The sequence below is a fragment of the Paramacrobiotus metropolitanus genome, unplaced genomic scaffold, assembly GCF_019649055.1.
Source record: "Paramacrobiotus metropolitanus isolate TYO unplaced genomic scaffold, Prichtersi_v1.0 Parri_scaffold0000078, whole genome shotgun sequence".
Lineage (NCBI taxonomy): Eukaryota > Metazoa > Tardigrada > Eutardigrada > Parachela > Macrobiotidae > Paramacrobiotus > Paramacrobiotus metropolitanus.
In genome coordinates, this window is record NW_026570298.1 from 321,344 (window position 1) to 332,302 (window position 10,959).

General features: G+C 44.4%; 2 protein-coding genes across 2 annotated transcripts; both read right to left on the minus strand.

Moving 5' to 3' along the window:
• LOC129595455 (cuticlin-4-like) lies at positions 1 to 3,602 on the minus strand. The gene is made up of 6 exons (XM_055492472.1): positions 3,189 to 3,602; positions 2,822 to 3,003; positions 1,890 to 2,169; positions 1,415 to 1,496; positions 1,192 to 1,351; positions 1 to 635 (listed from the first exon to the last, which is right to left on the minus strand). The coding sequence occupies exons 1-6, from the start codon at positions 3,274 to 3,276 to the stop codon at positions 165 to 167; spliced, it is 1,263 nt and encodes a 420-aa protein (XP_055348447.1). The 5' UTR covers positions 3,277 to 3,602; the 3' UTR covers positions 1 to 164.
• Positions 3,603 to 4,194: 592 nt separating this feature from the next.
• On the minus strand, positions 4,195 to 5,543 carry LOC129595481 (uncharacterized). The gene is made up of 2 exons (XM_055492505.1): positions 5,341 to 5,543; positions 4,195 to 5,274 (listed from the first exon to the last, which is right to left on the minus strand). Exons 1-2 carry the CDS (start codon positions 5,411 to 5,413, stop codon positions 4,484 to 4,486), a joined length of 864 nt encoding a protein of 287 aa, XP_055348480.1. The 5' UTR covers positions 5,414 to 5,543; the 3' UTR covers positions 4,195 to 4,483.
• Between the last annotated feature and the right edge of the window lie 5,416 nt (positions 5,544 to 10,959).

Genomic DNA, 10,959 nt, shown 5'->3' on the forward strand with positions numbered 1-10,959 from the left:
GTTTTAATTCTTTATTAATAACAAATTTCCCTGGTGCACCAGAGAGCGCATACATTCTGTCAGAGTTTTGGCAGCAATTTGGCAACAACATGGGTCATTTAGCACACACAACCAGCGGCATTATCGACCGCCGGTACCAAGCGCAGAGGAACAATGCAGTCCCGCTAATGTGATGTTTCCGAGCGGTACGTCCGCGGCGGCTGCTGGCTACCGGCATGCGAGCGCCCATTAACCGACTGCCCGTTCCCCGAGTAGTTCTGCGAATCCCCATACTGGTCCATGTAGTAGTAATTCGTGCTGGGATTGTACAGACTGTTGGTCTGTGTTCCGTACGAGTCGTCCATCTGTTTGCGACGACGTTGACGCCGGTTCCACCAGAAACAAATAGCGAGGATTAGAGCGATTAACAAGATGGCCGCCAGGATCCCGATGGCGGTCATGAGGTTCTTCAACGGCCAACAGATGCGGTTCTCGTCTTTCTCCTCCAGAGCGTACGGATCGGCTGCCACTTGACCTTCCAGATCGGAGTTGACGACTTGGACGGAGTTGGCCACGTCCAGTTCGGTTACTTGGTTGGCTGGTTTCCAGCCGTCATTAGGACCAACTACCTGACGGGGTTTCCGCGTACACCGTGGCTGCACAGAAACACAAAAATAAATAGCACGAAAGGTCATGCACACAAAAATTACAAGTAGATATATTAATACAAAAACTTGTATTTATTTTCGATGTTTGTTAAAAAAAACCTTTAGTGCAGGACTGGAAGAAAATGGAAAGCCTGTCGGTCCTCTGCTAAAACTTTATTAACAAATGACCTACAGTGTGTAACAAATTAAAAACCGTATGATTTCAAATAAATGGAATTTTTAAAAAAATTTTAAAATTACAATTATAACAAATAACAACTCCGGGAATAACACCATTGCAAAATAAATATTCTCACTCTTGCTTTTTGCCTAATTTTACCGGTTACGCTTAATTTGAATGCGCACTTAAATTCTGTCATTGAAGTATCGTTGTAATGTACCGTGTCAGTTCAACATTGACTATACAGTATACTGCCTGAAATACTTAGCCAGCGAACAGGCTTTAACTAAGCTGTACTTCATTGGTTAATCATTTATGCGCCGTGTGATTGAGGTAACGCGTTACATAAGTGTGTCGCGGCCATGAATTATTCATACCACGTACCTGCGGACAGGTGCCATCGCAAATGACCACCTGACACGTCAGATACAAGCGCTGCCGGTCGGGGAACTTGAACGCCGGGAATTTCGTCCAAAAGGTCAACGGGCCGGTGTTGCCGGAGATCTTGGCAAACGCTGGGACGATGGAGTTATCCGTTGCACACCTAATGCAAAATTCCGATTACTGCATTAACCTTTTCAGGAAATTAATCTCTTCTTAAACGCACCCATCGTCACCAATCAGCAATTCCGGATCCGACGATGTCCCGTCGCTGGCTAAGCAGTGCGTAACTAAAGCGTCTTGTCCTTCTGTAAAAGTATTTAAACGGCTTTAATTAAACGAGCATGTCTGAGAAGTGTGAGTGGAATGGAAAATCGTTTAGGACTAATTTGTTTTATTAATCGTTCGTGACAGCTAATATGAACTTCTGTCGCAGACACTGAACATTTGCCCGAAAGGCACGATAAAGCATAAGTAATATTCTCGAGCGCTCAAATGCGACCCAGCCAACAGAAAGCCGGCTGCAAAAATTACATAAGTACTAATAAAATTTTCTAACGATTCCGTTCTCTATTAATGCATTACCAGCTTCATTGAAAAATTATTTAATCATTAGTATCAAACATTAAGAAAAGAACCGAACTTAGAAAATATAATTAAGTTCGGAACGGCCGAAATTATTTTTTCCTGTAGTCACTCACGTTTGGCATTGACTTTAGTCAGTACACTGATGGTCTCGCCCAGCACGACTGGTCCGCGGATTTTCGGCCCGTCGGCCTGTGCACCGCGCACAATCTCCATCCAGGCCGGAGCAATGACTTCCACGGTGTTGGCCGCGTCGCTGATGAAGCCCTCGCCCACCGCTGACGGATCCGACGCGGCGACGCACTCCTCAATGGACCGCTGGTCTTTCTCCATCTGCAGCATGGGATGATGCTGCACGTAGATCTGCACTTTGTGGACTACTTTGTTGGCATCCGTCTACAAAGATGCATAACAAATTATTACACGACACAACAAACTTGTGACAAGATCCACGAAAAAAACAGGAATTATTCTGCTCTTTAATTTTTTATAAAACAGTAATAACCCTTCTACAAAAAAAACTTATTTCTGGAATCTGTGAACCAACCATATTCATGCCGAAAAAAAAATTTGAAGTCGGGCGAAAAAAATTCATTTCGAAAATACTTAAGAAGAATTATTAACATGATATTTATAAGGAAATTCAATTGTTATTAATTATTCCTCCTGTTAACTTATTACGAAGAATTTTATATATTAAAAAATTATGAATGACTGATGTACTAGTTTTACAAACTATGCAGAATCAATTTAGCGAATATAAACTTTTCGGGAACTTAAGTTTAATGGGCAATAGCCGCCAAGGTAACAATGATTGCAAGCGCCGGTGGACTACATGAAAGTTAAAATTTAAACATTAAAAAATTTCGGGAACTTAATTTGGTGATACGGGTAATATATCTGCCGTATCACTTTTTATTTTTTTTAGCATGATTGCATTTTTTGTTTCTAGTAATGTAATTGCTGGAGCAATTTTCGATCGATTAGGAGAGCTAAAAAGCATCTGCAGATAGGCAATTATTTTTTTCCGAAACCGCGAGTTTTTTACCGGTGATTTAACGGTAACAATGCCGCACTGCTTAACCGGCAACGAGAACTCCAGCTTCTTCTGTCCTTTCCCCAGCATCCGGCATTCCTTATTGTGCAGTCCCACATATAGTACCCCGTTGAATTCCCCCTCGGTCTTCAGCGTTACGGACACCACGCGATTGGTGCATTGAACTTGTACAACTAGAGCAACATACAGTGTATTCACCATCATAAAAGAGCTGCACTTTAATTGCTGTGGCGCTCTCGCATAAGTGGTCATGCATGACTCAGCTGTCGACAGAAGCATAGAGAAAAATATGCCTTTTTTAGACAGACGTGTTACACAACGCTGCTAACTGCTTCCGACAGAAAATATGACAACTAACCTGCGGGACTGATCACGGCATTGGAAAGACAGGAACATACATCACAAAATATCAGGAACACAATTCCCAGAAGAATATTCCGCTCCATCGATGCGAAATAATAATTCCCGAATAAATCCCGCAAAATACAGGTTAAGGAGATAATTTCCTTACTATCGAGCGGACGCTGATTAATCCAAGAAAATAAAAATAAATCGCGCGATGTACTCCCGGATGTTGTCCGACTCGCGAAGCGGTCACATAGCGGCGGTTGAATTTGGGTGGAAATTTGTAAATGAATGTAGGTGTTTTATTGTATATGTGCGCGCTGTGAATTGAGGAAGGACGGACGGACTGTGTAATTCACAAGGTATGCCTCACCCTCACACGCGAGATTCGGCCGCAGCGCGGAAAAGAAAATGTTCAGCTATTGCAGACGCGCGGTGTGTGTAGCAAAACCGTGGGCTTAAAGAACGTAGCCGCAGGCTACACGCATTATGCATCAATGCGTAACCAATTTGCGCGCCTGCGCTGCTGTTGTGTTACTGAGCTTATGTACCGGTAGTTGGACTGTAGTAAACGCGCGTTTATATCGTTGGCGTTTTCTGAATTTCAATTAGTTTGTCAACATAAACTTACCGGTATCTTTATTTTCATATACTGAGTAAATACGACGAATGTAGCTGTCGCGTTTTTCCACCGAATTAACATACACCATATGGATACTTAGCTTTTATGGTCTTCAGGTTTTCTTAGTTAGTAATAGCACAAAGAATTGCAGAGCCGTTAACGCGTATACAACGCTAATGCAGAAACCTTTAACTCCAATAACTAGACATTTATGCAAGTAAAACTCCCACCGTTATGGCAACGCTGTGTACTGCATTATCGAGGAGACTGCATACAACTGTACTGTCCAGTGTCCCGTACCAGTTAAAGGTCATCGTGAATTGTAAGGTACTCAAAATACGCTGGTTCTGACAAACTGCAATTATTAAGTTTCTTCCTTTGATTTTTTATGCTTTAAATTAACACAGCTGCTTCGCTGCAGACATCAGAACAGGTTTGCAAAGTTCTGATAAGCCTACGATGTCTGCCAATGTTTAGAACATGCTCAGAATAACACAGCTGATGCAGGACTACAAGAGACGGACGAATAAAACAACCGTGACACGAAAACGAAGCACTGAACCGCGTTGTGTTGTATCCCGCACTTCCAGCAACCGTAAAACAACAACAAACAGCAATTAGACAACAACCAAGAACCCTGCATCCATGCCACAGAATCTAGGAACGCGTCCCAAAGCTTCGGCTTGTCAGCGGAAGTGAACATATGCCGATTGCACGAAATATTTCTCCGTGTTGCGATCCGTCCGGACCCAGCACTGTACACGCAGCGGCGGATGGCCACGTCCCTCCACCATGGTTACACGAAGCGTTGTTTCGCAGAAGGGCTCTTTGTGGTCACGCGGTGATGTATTAGAAGAAACGTCGACATTAGCGACATCTGGCATCGGCCAGTTCGTCATGTCCCTTAAGTAATGTTTCTTGAGACTCACGACGAAACTGTCCCGTAGTTTCCAGATGAAAAACGCGCCGGTTCCCGGATAATCGCAATAAAAGCGCGCTGTACACGTAAAGGCGAACTTGCCATACGGCGCCGTAAGGTTCATAAATGCCCCAATAAACAAGTCCTTCGCTTTTGTCATCACCGGTTCCAGGTCGTACTTTTTGATCAAGCACAGTCCATGACTGCAGTACTGCCAGCATTCAACTTTGCCGGCACTTTCGCGGGTCACGTTGAGAATAAGTAGGTGCATATCACCGGAGGATTTTACGTTACCGTATGCGACGTTACCCGATTTGCTGGTGGCCACCAGTGGGGTATTATTGGCGTACACGGTGACGTTTTGATGCTTCCACACAAGACGCTCGACAGCTTTATTAGGTGGTTGGCAGAAAAATTTAGCCATGGTTCCAATGGGTGCTTGTACCACGTCAGCGGGGAGTGGAGTTTGGGGCGCCCTTGCCTCGACAACAGGCAGCGTAATCACGCCGTCTTTCATGTCGTCTTCGGCAGCTTGTACACGGGCTGGCAGCAGCTGAACTGCAATTAATTGCTATGAAGTTATGCTCGTAACTGCTTTGAAAAGAAGTTTTCCATGCGACTTACTTTGGGTTAGCTCTCGCGAAACCGTGCATCCTCTCCCGGCAGTGAAGAGCAGAAACATCCAGTACAATTGCATCTGAAACCGTTGGCATCCTCTCGATATGTACTTACTGAAGTACTTCGTTACAGAAATACTTGACAATTGTCTGAATCGTTAGCGTTACCATTCAGTGTCTTGCCAGTGCTCAGGTAGGTTGATTATCAGTTCGTCGTGACGCTTATTATGCCTACATAAATGCGACAGGAAAAGTTTGGTGACGGTGTATTGAACCATAGCAACCGTTCTTTTCCATGTGCCGTTTACATATTATAATATTATTTTGGAAAGACGAAGACGTGTCGAACTCGATACTGTATTGCAAATACATAATTTCTGTACTATTGTATCCTTCTAATGTTTAAAGTAGCACCACAGCCCAATATTAAGCTCAGAAATTTACGTCCGCAGGTAATTATCTTGAGTCGGACCTTTAGGGAAAGCGTCCCGATACATGGCACAAAATTCGTGCATGTACATCAGTACTGTACATGCACGGAAACCTCGCTTTTGTGACCTCACAAAATATTTTTTGCACTAATATTTTATAACATCGTACAGTACATGGTTTGATACGTTTATGTATCCTGAAAACCGTTCATGTACCGTGTACGCAACATTTGGCTGTATAGTTATGACTTATGGGTAAAATAAACAGATGCACTAAGACCCTAGACCGATTCTCTTCAAAGTTCACGGACGTCACGTACCGTAGAGAATACCGGCAGTTATGGGCACGGTTTTTCCATGCTTTCTCCGGCTTTCTCCGGATCTGCAGCACAGCTGCGGATGATACAGTTTCCGTGCCGATTCTGGATTCAGTTGGAGAGAGTTTGTTGTTATAAGCAGAAACCCCAACACAGTCGATACGTTCGGGTTATGGAGTCGTAAGCGCATGGCTACGGGGCACGGGACACCAGCAAGTAATAATAATGTTATCCTCACTCAGCCGGCATTAATACACCGTACGCAGCAATAAGAACATTTTAGAACCAACAACTAGAAAACAAAACGCTTTCACATCAACAGCTTGATTCAGCATCTAACGGGTGGTCGACAGATAAAACGGGCACCAGCTACACATTATCCACACAGGGTAACGGGAAATAAGTTTTATCTGGTGCTTAAAATTAAACGCGCTGGTTTTGCACAACCAGCGCGGTAAATTTTAAGCGCCGGATAAGAATAACATGGTTCAGTTATTCCGAATTGGACTCTCCATTGGGCCATCCGGAAAGTGGGAAAATGTGCTTCTTCCGCGGGTGGATATCGGCGGCAGATGGTGGCCGGGCCGGAGGGCTCGCGTTACGAAGCGGAAAGTATAGTTACCGTCCTCCTGTAGGAGGGTATCTTCACTTTGCGCGTCGTGACGGGTAACCACGCCGAATCCGATCCGGGCAAGGTCGGCAGTACCGATCAGGGCCACAACCATGTTCAGGACATCCAGATAAGACTGGACGGCTTGAATATGGTCTGTACCGTAGTATTCCCTGTAATTACAGGGAAGGGTAAAGTACAAACCATATTCAAACCATGGAGGTAATTTTCCCTTATACAGAGTAAGGGAAAGTTGCTTCGATGTATGTAGCTACAGTCTACAGATGGTGGCTCAGACTCAGAGAGTCAGTCTGTTTACTGGATTGTAGGCCGATCTGCCGGCAACGGCTTCTAACAAGTACGACAAGAAATCACACTGTGCTAGAAATCAAAGAAAGCCGGATGGAAATAAAGGCCAAGACTGGATCCGGTGAAAGGCCAGCCCAAGAAACTTTTTGCGTTATATTTGATCAAGCGCTTCACAGTGCTGTATCGGGTGGATTGTTAGCAGCCTCCGGGTATATATCAGATTACCCGCATCATGCATACGTGACTCCAGTAAATTAGATCGTGATGGGGGAATGCACTTTTCCCATCCCTAATGCTGCCTCCTACCGTTCAGGGAGGTGCCTTTATTCGGGAAATGTGCAAAAAGGTGCTACCATATCAGTTACAGCGAACCGGCGGAAGCAAATTTCTTGGCCTTGATATCAAATGATATATAAACGTAGGATAACGGCATCACAACGTATCTGCACATCAGCAAGGCCAAGGCCAACTACCAGGTATATTCTGTCCACGATCGATTGATTCATATGAAAGCAATCCATGCACCTAAATCCCGTCCGTGAACGCATTCTGTTGAACGGCCCAACCTGGAGAATATAATGCTATCTGTTGACTCATCCGGGATGCGCTGCGTGAGTGTTCTTTGGCCACCGCAGAGTACTACTGCCTATGTTCGGGAATTGTACAGAAGCGGGCAAACATGGTAAAGTTTATGAGTAACCAGAAGCCGCTGCACGCCGATTAATTCCCACATCAAATTTTCCACCGTGCTGCATTTTGGATCGATAACGAGCACTTTGAAAAAGAGGAAGACTGATTTTGCCGGTGCACTTGCCAAGGATTCTGCCGGTACACTTAATTATTTTACTGCTGTGTGGAGGGATGGTACTGTGTGTGTTGAAATTGTCAGGGCGTGCCACTTTTCCGCAGTACTCAACGTATGTTGGAAAACTGAAAGCCGGATTGTCCACAGGACAGCAACTCGTGTCGGTGTACCGTACACCACTGACGATTATAAATGGTGCCCTTGTCTAGATACTGTATTACGATATAAACTTTCTTTTTCAGAAAAAGGTTAAGGCAGAAAGTTTCGGTCTTTCCACTGATCGTGAAAAATCTTTTACCTTTGTTTAACGATGCAGCCATATTCACATAGTCAATGCCGGCAGTAGTACTTATACTGGCGTTGCCCAGCCATACTGTTACGGAAAGCGCCACATGTGGTGCGAAATATGCAAACGCTACTTTACCGTATTTCTTACCTTAGGCATAAGGGAAGGCATACGGAACTGACTGGGAAAATCTGTCTATTATTGCAGTCATGCACTTTACTTACTTCATCAAAAAATAGAGTAGGACCTGGAGCTGCTATTTGCGACGGTGAAAGACGTGTGTATTGACACGTATTGACAACGTGACTGCTCTGTTTGGCATATTCGTCTTAACGTGTAGCCACGTACAGTGCTGCGAACATCCATGAAGCGGGCGATGTTTTATATCGAAAACTAAGGACAGCTTTTCTGTGATTTTCAGCAATCACTATTCAAAAAAAACATGCCGATCGTGACGAGTAACGGAGCTCTTCACATAATATTTTCAAAGGCGTGTACTGTGTAGCTATGTGCATAATGCATCTGTACGTCTACTACAAATTAGTTGTTATAAAGGTGATAAAGGCGAAAAACATGAGTACTTTGCATTACTGAAATCCACGAAATAGCAATTCTTTTTATCAAATAGGAGCCGAAATTCGGCAGCAAGCGCTTCTTGACAAAATTAAAACACTAATCAGCCACGTCGTACGGTGTACCCAGGTCAATGCGAACACACTGCTGTCAACCAACGTCTTGTAAAGGTCACGTTGCAAATGACATAAATACAGCATCGCTAATGTAAAAACAAACAGTGATTTGTCATTCAATTGGCGACTCTTTTATGCAGACACGACTGTTATTCCGCTTCATGGTCCGGTTAGCGAAAGATGTTTCTTTGGTCAAAGTGGTAGGTAGACGCAAGCGTACATCGTACCAGAACTGGGCAGTTAAAAAGATGCAGTGAAGTTACTTGGAGCGTGCGATACGCCATACTTTTACAAATAAACCAAAGCGTGAGTTATACCGGAAATTGGGGCTATCATATAAAATACGCCGATTTTCCTTGTATTTGGGTCGGTATTAGTATCATTAATATTAGTAAAATACTTCGCTGATGAAAGTTCAACTCAATAAACTGCGCAGATCATCAATAGGTTTTTATTATGAAAACGTACTAAAATTAGAAAACGCGAGATCAGTGACCGATGGTCAGTACATGAACACGTGCACGCGAAGCACCAAAAATACATGGAAAAAATCCGGAGTATCGGTACGTTTTATTTGAGCTAAGTTGTTTGGTTAACGAGTTACGCGTCAGGATTGTTCTAGCTTGTTGAGTGATAACAAATCGCGTAAAGCGATAAATGACGGAAAGACTAACTGCCCAGCTCTGGTACGTACAGATTAAATGCCCAGCGGCATCGCCATTGGGTGGCCGGTAGGGACTGCTGGTGGAACACCATAAGGCCCATAACGAATCCTATTGGCAATCTTGTACCCCAGATCAACGGTTGCCTTGATGGTGGCCAGGATGAGCAGCCCATCCATCACGAGAATCCTGATCCAACTGCCGTCGTCCATGGCACGAGTGGCGCTGGGTCCTCCCGAAACATCTGCTGCTCGGTAGCGCATCAGGAGGAAAATCAAAATATGTAAGGACAAGGAGTAGCTGGCCATGGTAATAGCTACAAGGATAACGAATGTTATTAAATCTCGCAGAGGGAGTGCGTCAGTGTGCCGTCTCCAGCTGGAAGCGTACTGTGACCGTTATTGGCTTTGCTAACCATATCTATGACCTATAGCGTAAAATATGACCAACCTGAATGTGGCCGACAGAGAAGAACCTGGAGATCGGCTGGATTGTCGACTTCCCCGGATGCAGACAATGCAGCTGAGTCGCTGACTAACACACAAGGAATACCAGCTTATAATTTCCGCCCAGGTACCCACTGCTTGTCGTAAATGCACTGCAGCATCAACAAGATCCAGATGATGTTAATCGCTTTAATCACACTGATCTTCACTCCACCGAAATCCAAAGTCGACTGCCCGATTCTTGCCGACGAAGCGCAGCTTACAGATCAGCCAAGGAATACGTCATCGCTAATACAAACAGGGAACACGCGGCCGTCCCTGTGCAGTGGAATTTCAACGAAAGTCCCACCCCAGATCTGCTGGATGCATCAGCGGGGATATTGGGTTCGGTCTTTTTGACCATCTCCGGATTTATTTTAGGAAGCACTTCCAGTACTATTTTTTGTGTATGGTGGTGTAGTCAACTATGCAACAGAGTGGAACCTTCGTTAACTGGCAGCATGTGCAATGGCAGCAGCTCGAAATGAGTCACTACTCATATTTACAATCCGAGGGTCTCAATTTCAACGCTGCCGGCTTCAGTGTTTGTTATTAATAGCAATCAGCAGGTAGACGATCGATTCATCCATATGGATCCCTGTATCAACAAGATGTGCTCCAGCCGTTGGGCAGGGTTCTGCCGAACGCCTAACCCGGAAGTTTTTACGTCTCTGTTGGATCATCCGGGTACATGTGCTCTTTTTTGCCTACCGCAGAGTGCTGCTCCGGTTTGGGAACCGTGCAAAATCCGGCTAACCTGCCCGATTTAACGAGCAGCTGGAAGAGATGCACCCAGATTAACTTCCATAACTAATTTATAACCATCGCGCAGCTTGGATCGATAAGTAATACCCTTTGCAAACAAGAAAATGATGGTCTGCACACCTTATTAATTCAGTCTGGTGTTTGCACAGACTTTTCCGTGTGTTGACATCCGGATCATAATTTTCTAACCTGATCTGATAGATTTTTACCCGCACTGAACCGATGCACATAGTTTGTTGATTTTATTGTTAAATTTCTGAACCGCCC

Coding starts and splice junctions, on each gene's coding strand:
- LOC129595481 (XM_055492505.1), bottom strand. CDS start 5,413: ATGCAATTGTACTGGATGTTTCTGCTCTTCACTGCCGGGAGAGGATGC. Junction 5,275..5,340: donor TTCGCGAGAGCTAACCCAAA/GTAAGTCGCATG, acceptor AATTAATTGCAG/TTCAGCTGCTGCCAGCCCGT.
- LOC129595455 (XM_055492472.1), bottom strand. CDS start 3,276: ATGGAGCGGAATATTCTTCTGGGAATTGTGTTCCTGATATTTTGTGAT. Junction 3,004..3,188: donor TGCCGTGATCAGTCCCGCAG/GTTAGTTGTCAT, acceptor ATGTTGCTCTAG/TTGTACAAGTTCAATGCACC. Junction 636..1,191: donor GCGATGGCACCTGTCCGCAG/GTACGTGGTATG, acceptor GTTTCTGTGCAG/CCACGGTGTACGCGGAAACC.